Consider the following 17,362-nt stretch of genomic DNA (forward strand, 5'->3'; position numbering starts at 1 on the left):
AGGCGCACCGGGCGCGCAGACTTCTGGGAGATGAAGTCCTCGCGAAGGCAGCGCATTGATTGGGAGCGCGGGCGCCAGGACCCTTTGCGCAGGCGCGTTGCTTACCCGACCTGAAGAGGCGCCGTCTTCCCGGGTCCCGAGCACTCTGTGCCGGAGGTGAGGGTTGTGGGTGTGTGTCTTCGAGGAGCGGACTGAGCGCAGCAGCTTAGAGACGGGACTTGAGAACTTTGGGGAGGTGCTGTGGGAGCAAAACGGGGTGACAAGGGCGAGGCCAGCAGAGCGTGTGTCGCGACGACTCGGTGCGGACGGAAAGTTGTGCACCCACCCCCGTGTGTGCGTGTGTCCCGTGGGGTCTGGGCACCCATTGTCTGTCGGTCCCGGACTTTCAGGTTGGAGGTTTGGAGTCTTCCTCCGCCTCTCCCGTTTCTTCTTCCCATAATGGGTGCTTAATGAACGTGGGTGGAATTGACACCAAATTTAGGGTGCTGCCCGCTCCCTCTTTCCTAGCAAGCGCCTCAGATTGCCTCATTTAGCTCCCTGCCCTGGGCCTCCGCACGAGTGCTGGAGGGCTTCATGGAGGAGGTGGGATTTGACGTGAAAAAAAAGAAAAAACCAGGAAAGCAGCAGCTAAGCGTTAGGCAGATTTGAGCTGGAGAGAATTTTTACAGAAATTTAGCAACAGTGGTAGACAAGGTTGAAGAAAAGGTACGCTGGGAGCCAGGGCCCGGGACTCAGAGAATCAGGACAAGACCAGTAGGCAAGGTGGCTTGTATAGGTGTGATCCAGGGACTGACACGAATCAAACTACTTGGGAACAGTTGTTCTAGAGGTCACATTCAGGACTAGAGAGGGGAAAGGACCAGAAGCAGAGAGCCAGTTAGGGACGTATGGCAGTTTTGAAGTAAGCTGTTGTGGACCTGAATTCAGGTGGTGGTAGTGAAAGGGAAGGATACGGATGACATTGCAAAAGAAGAGTCAAAAGGGCCTGGTGACTAGATTTGGGAGGAAAGACAGTGAGGTAAGAGTTTGAGTTTGGGACACCTGGGAGAAGAATAAAACATCTGATACAAATGTAAAGCCAGGAAGAGGCGTGGATGTGGGGAATTGCCTAAAGGAAGATAATTTTGAGGTGATGGCGGAACGCCTAATTCAAGGTTTGCAGTCATTTGGAAATGCAGGATAAGTTTGGAAGAATGCAGTACAGTTGTACAATTACAATACAGTTACAGGACATGGACATCTGGAGAGTTGGAAAATGGAGCCCTGAGTGTGGATGGACTTTCTGAGGGATGGCAAAAATGAAGAAAGTACAAAGACTGAGCTATGGGCAGCATCCATGTTTCCAGGGCAAAAGTGGGGAAAAAGAGTCACACACAGACAGCAATTTTAGTGGTTGGAAGAAAGGCTAGTGCAGTATCATAGCAGTTACAGTAACCACTGGAACAAGCAGAAGCTTGTCAGAACAGTGAAAAGCTACAGAGAAATAGAGATAAGATCAGAAGTGCATTGGTAGGCCAGGCACAGTGGCTCATGCCTGTAATCCCAGCACTTTGGGAAGCCGAGGTGGGCAGATCACTTGAGGTCAGGAGTTCAGCCTAGCCAACATGGTGAAACTCCATCTCTATAAAAATACAAAAATTAGCTGGGCATGATGGCGGGTGCCTGTAATCCCAGCTACTCGGGAGGCTTTGGTGGGAGAATCACTTGAACCTGAGAGGTAGAGGTTGCAGTGAGCTGAGATCATGCCATTGCACTTCAGCCTGGGTGACAAGAGTGAAACTCTGCCTCAAAATAAAAAAAGGTAGCTTTCAAGCATGCCCTTTCAGGTGTGTGAGGGGCAAAACTGGAAAACAGGGACTGGAGAAGAGTAAGTGGTGACAGTGTGGAGTCAGTAGGTTTGTATTACTCTCCAAAAAGTTTCATCATGAAAGAAAAGCTTAAATGAGAACTGTTTTGCTAGAAGGAGGTCATGGGATTCAGTGAAAATAGTTTCAGGTAGAGGAGGCTTGTATGTCTTTGAAGATGTCGAAAGAAAGTACTACTGGGGTGGAAAATGCTGGGGGGGCAGGGGAAAGACTAGGGGCCAGGCGTGGCAGCTCACGCCTGTAATCCCAGCACTTTGGGAGGCTGAGGCGGGTGGATCATGAGGTCAAGAGATTGAAACCATCCTGGCCAAAATGGTGAAACCCTGTCACTACTAAAAATACAAAAATTCTGTAATCCCAGCACTTTGGGAGGCTGAGACGGGCGAATCACGAGGTCAGGAGATCCAGACCATCCTGGCTAACCCGGTGAAACCCCGTCTCTACTAAAAAATACAAAAAAACTAGCCGAGAGAGGTGGCGGGGGCCTGTAGTCCCAGCTACTCGGGAGGCTGAGGCAGGAGAATGGCGTGAACCCGGGAGGCGGAGCTTGCAGTGAGCTGAGATCTGGCCACTGCACTCCAGCCTGGGCGACAGAGCGAGACTCCGTCTCAAAAAAAAAATAAAAAATAAAAAAATAAAAATACAAAAATTAGCTGGGCGTGGTGGTGCATGCCTGTAGTCCCAGCTACTCCGGAGGCTGAGGCAGGAGACTGCCATGAACCCAGGAGGCGGAGCTTGCAGTGAGCCGAGATCGTGCTACTGCACTCCAGCCTGGGCCACAGAGCAAGACTCCATCTCCAAAAAAAAAAAGAAAAAAGTTAGAACACAGGTAAAGTCCTGGAGATAGATATTTCTGTCTTGTTGACCTCACACATCTCGCTGCCTAGCACATAACGGCTACTTGGTACATAGTCGTTGAATAGTGCAATAAGTGGATGGATTGCACTGAGCAGTAGAAAGGAAGAGAACTTGTATTTGTTGAATGAACTGGATGATAAATGCTTTATATTAATGGTCTTACCATTTGTAACTACTCTGTGAGTTAGGCAGCAAACAACTATTGGCTTAGGTAACTCATCCAAGGCTTCATGGTTAATAATTCCATGCCTGTGTAGTGCTTTCTACCATATAACCCTGCTTCCCTTGAAACTCATTCCTGGGACTCTTTGGTGTGGTAGAAGACAAAAGTTATGCAGAAATTTCTTGCTTATACTTAGCTAAACTTGTTTTTCCAAAAAGTTTTTGCTTGTTTTTCACATAGTTTTTGCAAACTGGTATTCACCCTCAAGGTAATAGTCCTTTAAAATTTTGCTTGGCCAGTGTGAACCCATTATTAAATAACCCTGAGCTGCCTGGCAACCTGTAACTCAAGCTATAATGATTTATTTTCATGAAAAGATGGCAAAGGTAACAGACCAATAGACTAGAACAGAAAATCCCCAAATATCCAAGAATGTGATAGCCCCATTATAGAATAGAGTTAAATGCTGCCAGACAGACCAGTGAATATCTATTGATCTGGTCTTTTGACATTTTTGAAAACTTAGTTGTTCCTTATTTGTATCTTTGATTCATAAGTCTAGCTGTAGGACTCATCTCCTAAGGGAGAAAGGATGAAATCTGCACAGTTACAATGCCTCTTTGGAACCAGAGGTAGGTTCATTGTTAGTAGAGCCCATTTCTCTTTCTACCTGATAGTTACCTGTAGCCCCAGTACTGTTAGTCCTCCCTGTTTGGGGTGTGTAGTTCCGTGTCTGGGATTACCTGGTTTATTCCTATTCCAAATTTCTTTTTACATACTTATGTGAATAGATACAAGTATATATCCCAAGGGTACATCTATACTTTATGAATAGTCATACAATTAATAGAAAAAGTACCTTTTTATATAACTAAAGTTTTAAACATTGCCTTCCTTATATTGCAACTTTTATGGCATACTTTATATTAACTTTTCTATTTTGAGTATGAAACTCATAGCCCTTCAAAGTTCAAATTATTTTATTTAGCACTAATGATTTTTATTACTTATCTGGCCAGTGGGAGCCAGAGTCATCTGAGTTTTCTTATTCAAGGATGTGGGGTCAGCTCAAATTCCGAATGTCCAAAACTGTACTCATTGGTTTTCCTTTCCGTCCTCCTTCTCTGTTGCTTATCTCCATGAACAGCATTGTTATCCACGCCGCAATGGTAACCTGGACATCATTTTTGCCCTCTTCACCTTCAGCCTCTTCTTCCAGCCAGTGTATTGTCTGTTCTTCTTCTTTTTTTTCCCCCCTGAGACGGAGTCTTGCTCTGTTGCCCAGGCTAGAGTGCAGTGGCGTGATCTTGGCTCATTGCAACCTTTGCCTCCCAGGTTCAAGCGATTCTCTTGCCTCAGCCTCCCAAGTAGCTGGGATTATAGGTGCCCACCACTGTGCCTGGCTCATTTTTGTATTTTTAGTAGAAACGGGGTTTCACCATCTTGGCCAGGCTGGTCTTAAACTCCTGACCTCGTGGTCCACCCACCTTGGCCTCCCAAAGTGCTGAGATTACAGGTGTGAGCCACTGCGCCCGGCCTGTCTGCTCTTCTTAATAGCTTGACAGCAGTGTCTTCCATTTCTGCTTTCACAGCTTTCATTCAGTTTGTCATCTTTCTTATTGAAGTACAACACTCTCCTCAGTGGTCTGCTCACCTCCATTCTTTCCTTCCTGTAATCTCATCACACCACAGCCGCTCAGTGTGGCGTGGCCACCTGTGTTGGGGTCCCCAGGATCACCCCAGGTTCAGGGATTCACTAGAAGGACTCAAGACTTGACCCATAGTTGTACTTCTGGCTAAGAGTATGATGATGACCCTGCAAGGACAGGCAGCCAGATCATAAGGTGAAAAGACAAGCCAGGTAGAGGAATCCGCATATAGGCTTGCTTCTATTCTCCTTCTCCCATGAGGGTGTCACATGGAGCACACTCCTTCCCCCAGCAACGAAAATGCAGCAACAATCTCTGCTCAAGGCAGCTCACTGGAGACTCAGCCCACGTTTTTACTGAGAGCTGGTCACCTAGGCACCGTCTGTCTAACACATACCAAAATTCCAGACCCTCCAATAGGAAAGCAGATGTTCACCATAAACCACATTGTTTGCATGAATAGTTTAGGCATAGCAGACCCCCATTATCTCTTAGGGAACTGGGGAACCCTCTCAAAATCGAGGTTTCCAGCTGCCAGCGAAGGGCCAGCACGCAAGCAGAACTTTCTAGGAATAGCAGTCTCAGGTCCGCTATAACTTTTCTGCACACCACTCTTCTTTCCTTTCTGTTATTTTTTCTGTACACCAAAATAAGGACATACTCTTGTTGAAAAAAATGTATAAAGAATGGTAAGAAAATAAAAATCTCTTATAACTCACCACTCAAATTTCATTTACATTTTAATATGTGTTCGTCCTTTTTCTATACATAATGTGCACGTACATGTATGTAATTTTAAGAGTGTACATTCTTCATGTAGTATTTTTGAATTTCTTAGTGTTTTTTTTTTTTTTTTTTTGGTTTTTTCTTTTGGGATGGAGTCTCACTCTTTCACCCAGGCTGGAGTGCAGTGGCATGATCTCAGCTCACTGCAACCTCTGCCTTCCAGGTTCAAGCGATTCTCCTGCCTCAGCCTCTGGAGTAGCTGGGACTACAGCCATGTGCCATCATGCCTGGCTAATTTTTGTATTTTTAGTAGAGATGGGATTTCACCATGTTGGCCAAACTGGTCTCGAACTCCTAACCTCAAGTGATCCTCATCCCTTGGCCTTCCAAAGTGCTGGGATTACAGGTGTGAGCCCCCGTGCCTGGCCATTCTTTGTGAGTTTTTTCAATTGTTGATTTTTTTTTTGTAAGAAACAAAGCATTATAAAGCTGAAGTATCCTGGGTATCCCTCCCCAGTCTTATTTCCCTATCTTCTCAGATATGTACACATTGGTGCTTATTGTCCCATGTGTTAATAGATTTTTGCAGGTATTATCTACCTGTTTTTAAATTTTATGTAAATATTATACAGTAAGTCATTTTATAACTTATTTTTTGCCCAGTAATTATGTTTTTTGCAATTTATCTCTGTTAATAATGTATAATATTCATATATGTGTATATATTCACAAATCCATTATCTGATTAATGGACATTGAAGTTGTTTGCAGTTTATCACTAGTGATCTTCTCCCCACTGACTTGTAATGCCACCTCAGTCGCACATCAGGCTTCCCTAATGCTTGGATATGTTTTGGAATTTTCTGTTCTAGTCTATTCATCTGTAATTGATGTGGCTATCTTTTCATGAAAATAAATCATGATAGCATAAAAGTTAAAAGCTCCCAGGCTGACTTGGATTCAAGTTCTACCTCAGCTTCTTACAAAGCCTTAATTTCCTAATATGTAAAATAGTGTCTTCCTTATTGATTTATGAGGATGGAGTTAAATTATCCTTATAAAAAGCACTTAGCACAATACCTGGCAAATAGCAAATGCTCAGTAATGCTAGTTGTTATTAAGATGATGGGGTTTTTTTGTTTTGGTCTGTTTGAGATGGAGTCTCTCTCTGTCGCCCAGGCTGCAGTGCAGTGGCACGATCTTGGCTCCCTGCAACCTCCGCCTCCTGGGTTCAACCAGTTCTCCCGCCTCGGCCTCCCGAGTAACTGGGACCACAGGCACGTGCCACCACACCCAGCTAATTTTTTTGTATTTTTAGTGGAGACAGGGTTTCACCATTTTGACCAGGATGGTCTCCATCTCTTGACCTCGTGATCCACCTGCCTCAGCCTCCCAAAGTGCTGGGATTAAGCCAATGCGCCAGGCCAAGATGATGTTTAATAGTGTTCCACTTATGTATGGACTGGACCAGAAATTACTTAACCAAGTCTCCAAATGTTTAAGGCATTTCAAATTTTTGCTGCCTTATTGAAAAGATTAAATGAGATCATACATATAGAGTGCTTAGGAAGTGCCCTGGAACATAGCTGTCAGTAAGGGTTAGTGTTAATGATGAGTCATAAAAAGCTGTGTACATATTATTACTTATTTCCTTAGTATAAATTCCTAGGAGATAATTGCTGGGTCAAAGAGTATGTTTCAAGGCCCTTGCTGTAAGTCACAGTGGTTTTTCTAAAGCACAGATGTGATGACATGTCCACACCCAAGCCCTTCGGTAACCTCCATGCCTGTGGAGAAAGGGCCGTGCAAAACTCTCCTTCAGGAAACTGGCCTCTGCCTCCCTCTTTAGCTGCATCTTCCCCACAGCACGACTCACAGCCTAGACTTCTACCATTCTAAGCTGATTTTTGTTGTTAATCCTTTCCATGTAAAGACCTGCCTCCTTCTTTTTGAGAAACTTGAGGTTTTTTTCTCAAGATTTAGAAGGTTCTGGCTCCTCCCACAAATGAAAACTTAGCTTAGATCCCACTCCTGTCAAGAAAGCTGCAGTGCTCCTCCCTCCACCCCCCCCCCGCTGGGCTAGGTGAGCCTCTGAGGTGCTCTCATGGATTGCTGTGCATATCGCTTTGCTGCACTTACACATCCTGGAGTGAAATATTATTTCATTTACTTGTTCTCTGTGCTAAGCTATAGCTTCTGGAGGACAAAGACAGCGTCTGACAGTTTTTTTGTGCTTGGTATAAGTAGTTGGTGCTGAATAAATGCTGGTTGAATAGAAGGATGAATGAGTCACAAGAAGCAGTGACCATATCCCCTTGACTGTTGGAGAATGGTCAGTGCACCACAAATACGCCTTTTCCTCCTCCTCACGAGGACCACACCATCTCCCAGCCACCATAAATCCCAGAAATGTGGGATTTAATGCTCTTGTTTTATTTTTATAGTTTTTATTTTTGTAGAGACAGGGGTGTTGCTATGTTGCCCAGGCTGGTCTCGAGAACTCCTGGCCTCAAGTGATCCTTTTACCTCAGCCTCCCAAAGTGCTGGGATTACAGACGTGCGCCACTGTGCCTGGTCTGTTGTTTTAATTAGACTCTCGATTGCGAAAACCTGAGACTTCGCTAATCCCAGTAAAGGGAATTAGTGATAAGATCTTACACAGAGCCCAAGAGGGTTAGAGTATTACGGCAATCTATGAATAAATAAGGCTGGTTTGCATGGAAATTGGACCCGTGGGTGGTGCTAGGCGAGGTGAGGGCCTCCCCAGGAATTCTTAGGTCTCTGCGTCGGTATTCCACCGCTGGTGGGACTGCACTGGGCTCCCCCTGCCTGCCCCTGGTCCCGTGGTCTATTATGACCTTTTCTCTACCTTGTACCTCCCACGTGCCCACGGGTTCTGCTGCTGGTAACTTTGGTTCCCCGATCCTTGTGGCTGCTTCGGGACCTCATGATATCCTTTCAGCTAGTCACTTACTTGTCCTGACATTTCTTAGTTCACATTCCCAAGGAAGGATGTCACCCCTTTTCAAGCCAGACCACGTCTCAGTCTACTACTCACCTATGCATCGCCCACCTGTGGCCTAATCAGTGTGGCTCCGGGAATGAGACCCAGGGTCACATGGTACAAAACCTGCCCAAGGGACGGTCCTTTAGCAGGGGCTACGAGTGGGGTCTTTTTCCTTTGAAGAGACTGGATTGTCTTTGATATGTCTTGTCCGTGTAGTCATTTACAAAATTGCTTATGGCTTTTGCCCAGTAATTGTTCAGGGCAATACTGAATGTGAGTTTATACGTATACGCACTGTGTGAATCTTACACAGTTCTTGACTCTCAGGAATAGAACTCTGCCTCTAGCATCATGGTAAAACCACCACCACGTTGTGGTCTAATTCGCAATTCCATGGTTGTTGGCTCTCATTCTGGGGTGGTCTCGGGTTGTGCCTGGCCTTGCTTGACTTTGACCCCCTTTTGTAAGGTACTGAGAATGACGTATCCCCCTGGTATGGGCTTCATGGGTCAAAACACTATGCGACGGTACTGGTCTTTCTCGTACCTTCTTTCTCACCCCACACTTCTGCTTCATTAGGACTCTGCCCTTGACTACAGGGAGAGCACACAGGAAAGAATGGCTGCTGTGTCTCCGACCACCAGATGCCAGGTGAGGTGGCCTTTTGTGTTTCCGAAGTACTCCATTCGTCTCCAGAATAGAACCACTTTTCTTTATCCTGGAGCCTCTTTGAGCAGACCCAGCCAGGCAGATGAAGGACTCCACAGGGAGTATTTCTTTCCCATTTCACTTGAGGTGTTCTTTAGTGACCTTTTCCTGCCGTGAGCATGTGCCCACTAGCTCGTCACCAGACTCACAACTCCTGGAGCCTTCGCTGTGAGTGATTGTGCCTAGAAAAATGGTAGGGTCTGACTGGAAGGTTTGGGGAATAGTGGGCTGGTTCTGGTCCTGACTGTCCCTTTGGTACATTCATGTGTGGACTGAGAGGAGGCCCCAGTGTTCAGGGAGCGTGGGGCTAGGCGGGGATGTGTGGTACACACTGTAGAGCACCGGTCTGCAGGTGCTGAGAGCCCCGAAGAGTCTCCTGTGCTACAGACATGTGGCTTGCTCCATTCCTGCCCAAGGGCAGAGTCTTGAATTCGGCACCCTGGCCTAGAACTTTTGCCGACGCACTGGAGACTCATCTGAGGTTTTAGAACTGGAGGTAAAGAGATGCAATCTTACAGAATCACAGAGCATTGGAATGAAATGAGGTGGATCCTACAGATGATCTAATCAACACCATTATTCTAAGGATTTGTAAAAAACAAAGACAATTGGTGAACTCTGAGTAAGATTGTAGATTAGGTAATAGGATAAGATCAATGCTATTTCTCCTTTTTATATTATTTTTTTTTTTTGAGATGCAGTCTCACTCTGTCACTCAGGCTGGAGTGCAGTGGCACGATCTCACCTCACTGCAAGCTCCGCCTCCCGGGTTCAAGCGATTCTCCTGCCTCAGCCTCTGGAGTAGCTGGGACTACAGGTGCCGCCACCACGCCTGGCTAATTTTTTTGTATTTTTAGTAGAGATGGGGTTTCACCATGCTCCTGTCCTCATGATCTGCCCGTCTTGGCCTCCCAAAGTGCTGGGATTACAGGCGTGAGCCACCACGCCCAGCCTGTTTTCTCCATTTTTTATAGTTATACTGTGATCATAACAACAGTACGCCCTTGTTTTTACAAAATACACATTGAAATATTTAAGATTAAAGACACCTGATGTTGGCAAGTTAGTCAAGAGGCTTAGCAAAAAGATAGGAGAATGTGTATCTAGAGAGAGACAGAAAGATAAAGCAAACGTGGAAAATGCTGCCATTTGAGGAAGCCAGGTGAAAGGCACACACGGCTTTTTTTGTGCTGGTTTGAGAGGTCTGAAGAAAGAGGCTGATACTCAGAAGCTCAGCTGCAGGTGTAGTGCTGTGAGATTCTGACCAAGAGCTCCATGTCCTGGGTGATGAGGCCACTTTTCCCAAGGGCTTTAAAGTTCTACTCAGTCCATTGTTTTTCTTCCCTCCCACCATGCATCCTCCAGGGCTGTCATCTTTGACATTTTTGGTCTGGTCCAAATAAAGAGAAGGGTTAAGAGTAAAGGAGAATGTGATTGTATTTTCAGGAATCAGTGACATTCGAAGACGTGGCTGTGGTTTTCACAGATGAAGAGTGGAGTCATCTGGTCCCCATCCAGAGGGACCTCTACAAGGAGGTGATGCTGGAGAACTATAACAGCATCGTGTCATTGGGTAAGGGGAGCCTCCATGAGGAGGTACAGTCTGTCCTATGCTAATGTGGGGCTGAGAGGGCTGAGGAATTATTACCTTTCTCCTCCCCACTGAGTCCTGAGCCACTTGAGAGACAAAGTAAGAGTTGAAAGATGTGGCATCAGAGTACAGCAACGGCGGGCTCAATACTGAACCCCAGCATTGGGCAGACATGCCTCCCCAGCCATGGGCGGTGCTGGACGACCATAGGCTCTCTCGCTCAGCAGCCTGCCCTGGCAAAATGGAGGGAGGGCCAGTGAGGGCTGAGCGACCGAGCAGAATGTGTGTTAGAGGCAGGGAGCTGGGTCTCCACAGGGGCAGGCGGAAAACGCTGAGTTCCATATGCCCAGCTATTCTCCCAACTCGCCAGTCAGGTAACTCAGCTCACCCAGAGGAGTGTGTGCTGGGGAAGGGGCCATCTTGTCGGAATAGAGGGTTGTGCCTCTGAGGTCACCAGAGATGTGTTTGATTTTGAGTATTTGTCTTAGGTACAGTCTTAGATGCTCACAGAACACACTTTGTAATTATAGAGACTTGTGTGACAGAGAAAGTTGAGTCACTACTGATTCCGGTATTAGTGAAAAGTAAAGTTGGGCTCCTGGAGGTTATGGGAACCTCTCAGGGGCTTCACGAGTGAGAGGCTGAGGGAGTGCCCAGAATGAGAAGCCGGTTTAAACTCAGCAGCAGTAAACTAAGCAGCAGTAAAAGGACTCGCAGTGCTGATTTCCTACCAGGCAGGTCTCAAAGTAAGTGCTAACACCCCCCAGAGTAATGTAATCAGGCCAGTAGTCTCCCAAACAGAATGGAATATTCAGGAAGGAGCCTTTGTTACAGGCGTTAGCAGATGGCTGTTGAGGAAAATAGAGCCCCTGAGGTCAGGGACCGAGAGCCACAGGGAGATGCTGGGTGTGGCCATTTTGTCAACAGAGAATCCACATAAAACCCAGTAGACAGTCCTTGGGCCCAATAAGAAAGTGCCTCTTTCCCAAGTTGGGGCCTCAACAAAAGGGAAGTTTAGAGCCCAAGCCTATTTCCAGGACCTATTTTTTAATATAACCAAAAATGGATAGATCTGCTTCAGGGAATTTATCCTAAGGAAATAATAGGACTAACAATCCGTGGTATATGGAGATGTTCATTACACTATTGTTTGTTAATAGCAAAACGTTAAAAATGATCTAAATGTCTGTCATAAGGGAATTCACTAAATAAATTATGTTATCCATACAATGTCATATCCCGTAGCTATTACAATGGTGAGGTCGATCAGTGCTGATTGAAATAAAATAGTATTTTAAATTTATTATGTGAAAAGAAAAATCAAGTTTACAAGTCAGCATCATTTCATTATCCAGTTTTTTATTTTTTAATTTAATTTTAGTTTTTCATTTGAGAGAGTCTCACTCTGTTGCCTAGACTGGAGTGCAGTGATGCAATCTCGGCTCACTACAACCTCCGTCTCCAGGGTTCAAGCAGTTCTCGTGCCTCAGTCTCCCAAGTAGCTGGGATTACAGCCATGAGCTACCATACCCTGCTAATTTGTGTATTTTTAGTAGAGACGGGGTTTCACCATGTTGGCCAGGCTGGTCTCGAACTCCTGACCTCAGGTGATCTACTCGTCTTGGCCTCCCAAAGTGCTGGGATTACAGGGGGGGGCCACTGTGCCCAGCCTCATTATCCAGTTTTTAACAGAATGTATCTAGAGGCATCTTTGGATATCTGAATAGAAAGAAAGAAAATACACTGTATGCAAGGTGATTTTTTTTCTTTTTGCTTGTATAGACTTCTAATTTTCCTAGAATGAACCGGACAGATTTGTTTCAATGAAAGCATAGTGCTCAAGGCAAACAACTGAACAAAAATGGGCAGTTTTGATACACTTTTTTATTCAAAGTGACTTAATTTCATTCTCATCTCCCTTAAGCCTTCATCCTACCAGTACTAACACCGGGAACTTCCCATTCACTTCACGGGGAAGAATAAACATGTGAATCCACATGGGTTCTCTCAACCTTCTGACCTTGTGCCACTTGCTCCTTTTATAGCCTCAGTCTTGGCCTCTGTCCAGAGTTTCCTCTGCTTTGGACTCTGCATTCTTGGCCTGTGCATTCTGCCTTTTGCATTTTCTCTCTAAAAGACTTAGACGCTGTGTCCAGGCACAGTGGCTTATGCCTGTAATCCCAGCTGTTTTGGAGGCCGAGGCAGGCGGATCACCTGAGGTCAGGAGTTCGAGACCAGCGTGGCCATCATGGCAAAGCTCCTTCTCTACTAAAAATACAAAAATTAGCCAGGTGTGGTGGCACCCGCCTGTAATTCCAGCTAGTGGGGAGGCTGAGGCAGGAGAATCACTTGAACCTGGGAGGTGGAGGTTGCAGTGAGCCGAGATCGGGCCACTGCACTCCAGCTGGGACGACAGAATGAGACGCTGTCTCAACAACAACAAAAAAGTCTTAGAAGCTGGGATTGAGCTTTGGGAGAGTGATATTTCATCACACACAGCCACTTGCTTTGTTTCTTTCTCTTTGAGCAGGCCTTCCAGTTCCTCAACCTGATGTGATTTTCCAATTGAAGAGAGGGGACAAGCCATGGGTAGTAGATCTGCATGGGTCTGAGGAGAGAGAACGGCCAGAGAGTGTCTCTCTAGGTAACTGAGTGTGAACAGGACAGGATGGAATTTTGTTATTTGGGTGATGGGGGAACATCAGCTCTCGCCTTTCTCTCACATTCCAGTCTTTTGCTTGTTATTTATTGTGTGTCACCCACTAGCTTTCATTTTTTCCCTTTACACCTTAACGTGTTATTCGTCTATATTCACCAAGTGTTACTTTCTCACATCTGTCACACGGCACACTCATGCCTTGCTCTTTCCTTTTTTTTTTTCCCAAGACAGAGTCTCGCTCTGTTGCCCAGGCTGGAGTGCAGTGGGGCTGTCTTGGCTCACTGTAACCTCCGCCTCCCGGGTTCAAGTGCTTCTCCTGCCTCAGCCTCCCAAATAGCTGGGATTACAGGCGCCTGCCACCACACCCGGATAATTTTTGTATTTTAGTGAGACGGGGTTTTGCCAGGCCACGCTGGTCTCGAACTCCTGACCTCAGGTGATCCACCCACCTTGGCCTCCCAAAGTGCTGGGATTATAGGAGTGAGCCACTGCACCCAGCCACACTTTGCTATTTCTATTGAGCGCCATCCAGTCCATTCGGCATGCTCTCGTAATTGTGCTGGCCATGCTCCCGCTGGACATTCTCCTGTTTTCTGAGGTGTCCACCATCCGTTCTGTTCCCTGCCACCTTCTTCAATCCCAGGTCTCAGTCCCTCTCTGCAGTGTAGTACTGTTTGTGGGAGCAAGCAATGCAGTAACCATACATTACTTTCAGACTCATGGAAGCATCTCTTCTTTCTGCTGTAATATTTTCTAGTCCAGGAAAAAAAACTGCATCTGTTTTCTGTTTGTTCCAGAAACGAAGCCTGAGATTCATGATGCTTCAGACGAAAAATCAGAAGGATCATTGAGGGAATGCCTTGGAAGGCAAAGTCCTCTGTGTCCTAAATTTGAAGTTTATGCACCCGATGGCAGGATGGGAACAGAAAAGCAAAGCCCTTCAGGGGAGACTCATAAGAAATCTCTCTCCCGGGAGAAAGGCGTGCGGCGAGGGTCAGCCCTGCCCAGGGAAGTTCTCACTAAAGAGAGACACCAGGAATGCAGTGACTGTGGGAAGACCTTCTTTGACCACTCATCCCTCACCCGCCATCAGAGGACTCACACTGGGGAGAAGCCCTACGGCTGCCGTGAGTGTGGGAAAGCCTTCAGCCACAGGAGCAGCCTCAGCAGACATCTGATGTCGCACACCGGGGAGAGCCCCTACGAGTGCAGCGTGTGCGCAAAAGCCTTCTTCGACCGCTCGTCCCTCACTGTCCACCAGCGAATCCACACCGGAGAGAAGCCCTTTCAGTGCAGCGAGTGTGGGAAAGCCTTTTTTGACCGTTCGTCCCTTACTCGACACCAGAGAATTCACACTGGAGAAAGTCCTTATGAATGTCATGAGTGTGGGAAAGCCTTCAGCCAGAAAAGCATTCTTACTCGCCACCAGCTAATCCACACTGGCAGGAAGCCGTACGAGTGTAATGAGTGCGGGAAAGCTTTCTATGGGGTCTCGTCACTGAACAGACATCAGAAGGCTCACGCCGGGGACCCTCGCTATCAGTGTAACGAGTGTGGCAAAGCTTTCTTTGACCGCTCATCCCTTACGCAGCATCAGAAGATCCACACTGGAGACAAGCCATATGAATGCAGCGAGTGCGGGAAAGCCTTCAGCCAGCGGTGCCGGCTCACGCGGCATCAGCGCGTCCACACGGGAGAGAAGCCCTTTGAATGCAGTGTGTGTGGGAAAGTTTTCAGTTCAAAATCTTCCGTTATTCAGCATCAGCGGCGTTACGCCAAGCAGGGAATAGACTGAGTTGGGTGAAAGCTTGGGCGGGACAAGAACTTCCATACAAATTCGAGATAGGTCTCCCCTGTCTTAAACAAAGCTGCCATTTACTCATTCTACCCACCCTGGCTGCCGCTGTCCTGGTCTGCTTGTGCGCCAGAGTGTTCAATAGGCACTCCCTTCCTGCTGTGTTACAGAACTGCAGGCAGGCCACGGAGATGACTCCCTTCCTGCTGTGTTATAGAACCACAGGCAGGCCATGGAAATGTCTCTAACGATACAAAAGTTTGACAAGGTTTGTCAGACAATAGGATAGATGTTAGGAGGAGACACACCTCTTGTCTGAGAACCTAGGCCCCGGGTATCACTGCACTTTAAGTAACTGGCGGCTGCAGCAGGAGGGAAAGGCAGAATGATACCAGAGCAGTACTATTTTTTTTCAGAACAGTTGTTTTGATGGCTGTTTTAGTCCCCCTGTCTTGGAGCTTTTTGGGGCCCTAATTTTGTTCTCGTGTCCCAGCTTTTAGACCTCTTCCTTCTACTGCTAGTAGCTGGCACTTCCTGAGCGCTTACGATGAGGTAAAGACTCAGCTAAGGGTTTTACAGGAAGTAGATTAACTGATCCTGTCGCCAACCCTATGAAGTAGGCACTGTTACCATCTGCATCTCTAGATGAGTACCTTGAGGTTTATAGAGATTAAATCACTTGCCCAAGGTGACCCAGCTGGTAAAAGGTGATGCCAGGTCTTGAAGACAGGTCCACCTTCAAAGTCTATTTTCTTTACCATTATGCTTGACAGTTTGTTTTATAATTTATGTATATGTATTATCCTCTCAACTAGATTGTAAGCACTTGGAGGTGTGACTTACAGGTCTTTGTATCTCACACAGTGCCTTGCTAATGGGTGCTCAATAAATATTTATATGAATGAATGACTTTTCTACTTACCAGATTCTCTCCATTCAAAACACCTCTTGGATTTGCATTCTTTGTCTGAATTCACAGCCCAGCCTACACTTTTATCATCCCCAGCTCCCACTCCTGGCAGCAGTAGCTTCCTAATTCTAGTTCTTCCCACTTGATTGTTGAAGAGGGATGTGCTAAGATGTGGTACAGTAATAGCCCACAGAGAGCTATGTCTCTCTTAAAACCTGACGGGAACCACTCTGTCTTATTCTGTCCTCATTATTTGGAACATCTGGCTTCCAAAGTCACCACAAGGGAGGAAGAGAAAGCTAGAGGAATTTGTCGGATTTCTTTTTAGACCCAGGCTTACATCACTTCTGTCCACATCTAAGAAGACAGAACCCAGCACTTGGAGGCCAGGAAAGTAAACAAGCACCTCGAAAGCTGGTTAACACCGAGAGCCTCTGTCACAAAGTAAACAAGCACCTCGAAAGCTGGTTAACACCGAGAGCCTCTGTCACCGTACAGTTTGCATATTACTGTTAACCCAGTCTTTGCAAGTGACCCCTTCCTGCCCATCATTGCCTTCCTCAAGACCTAAAATAGCTCCCTATTCAGTGAAAAATTATCTCAATATTTAAGATCTGCCTTAACATGATCCCCATTGCTGAACTTTACCTCCTGACTCCAAAAACCCTTCTATTCCCTGGACCCAGTCCTGTATTTTCATTTTTGTTAAAGGATACGCACTAGATGACCTCGACTCTAGGCATCTGCATTCTCTTGCTCTTCGCTTAGGGTGAAGCTCAGAAAAGGACCTGGTTCTGAAAGGCTGTCTGGAATTAGACTGCCCTACGTGATTCCCCGTGGATTGAGATGAATTTCCTCTGGAAGTTCAAGTCAGATTCGAGAAGCTGAATTACCAAACAGACCCTCCTCAACCTACTAACAACCCTATTCCTCTGTTCACCCTAGAGAAGACAAACGGCAGGGAAGACTTGATCTGTGGACTTTTGAAAGCAACTTGAGGAAAAACACGTAACAGAATCTGTGGGTGTGGACAATATGTGATATTGCTAAATAATGTCAAGTAGGAAATAAAAAAGACTATGGACAAACTTTTGGCTGATGACTGGGAGTTCTGAATTTTTACTGCCTCGTTAAAAGTAAATTGAGGGTCAGGTATTTCCCTAATACATTCTACCATTTTCAGCAAGATGAGACTGGAACAAATTCAAGATTCGATGGACATCTTTTTTACTCTATTATCCTTGGAAAAGATACCAATGGACTTTTGAGCACAGTGGTAATGGAAACAGAGTGGAGATATGGATTTGATTGTTTTCCCTTTGTTCCCCTTTTAAATTTGGTTATCAGAGCTTTTTTTTTTTTTTTTCAATGTGGATACTGTTCCACTTCCTTCTAAAAACAGGAAATGGCCATTTTATCTTTTAATTAATA

At 46.0% G+C, this 17,362-nt stretch overlaps 2 protein-coding genes across 8 annotated transcripts in view; one reads left to right on the forward strand and one right to left on the reverse strand.

Moving 5' to 3' along the window:
* Positions 1–17,362, reverse strand: part of ZNF514 (zinc finger protein 514) — a 91,985-nt gene that overhangs the window by 49,709 nt on the left and 24,914 nt on the right. The gene's annotated exons all lie outside the window — the stretch shown is intronic.
* ZNF2 (zinc finger protein 2) lies at positions 104–17,019 on the forward strand. Of its 4 annotated transcripts, XM_005574956.4 has the most exons (5): positions 104–156; positions 8,848–8,919; positions 10,423–10,549; positions 13,098–13,211; positions 14,024–17,019. In XM_005574956.4, the coding sequence occupies exons 2-5, from the start codon at positions 8,887–8,889 to the stop codon at positions 15,019–15,021; spliced, it is 1,272 nt and encodes a 423-aa protein (XP_005575013.1). In that variant the 5' UTR covers positions 104–156; positions 8,848–8,886; the 3' UTR covers positions 15,022–17,019. The 4 variants fall into 4 exon arrangements, with proteins under 4 accessions (XP_005575013.1, XP_005575016.1, XP_065382649.1 ...); XM_005574959.4 differs by lacking the exon at positions 13,098–13,211; XM_065526577.1 differs by lacking the exon at positions 8,848–8,919.

Source organism: Macaca fascicularis, chromosome 13, assembly GCF_037993035.2.
Source record: "Macaca fascicularis isolate 582-1 chromosome 13, T2T-MFA8v1.1".
Lineage (NCBI taxonomy): Eukaryota > Metazoa > Chordata > Mammalia > Primates > Cercopithecidae > Macaca > Macaca fascicularis.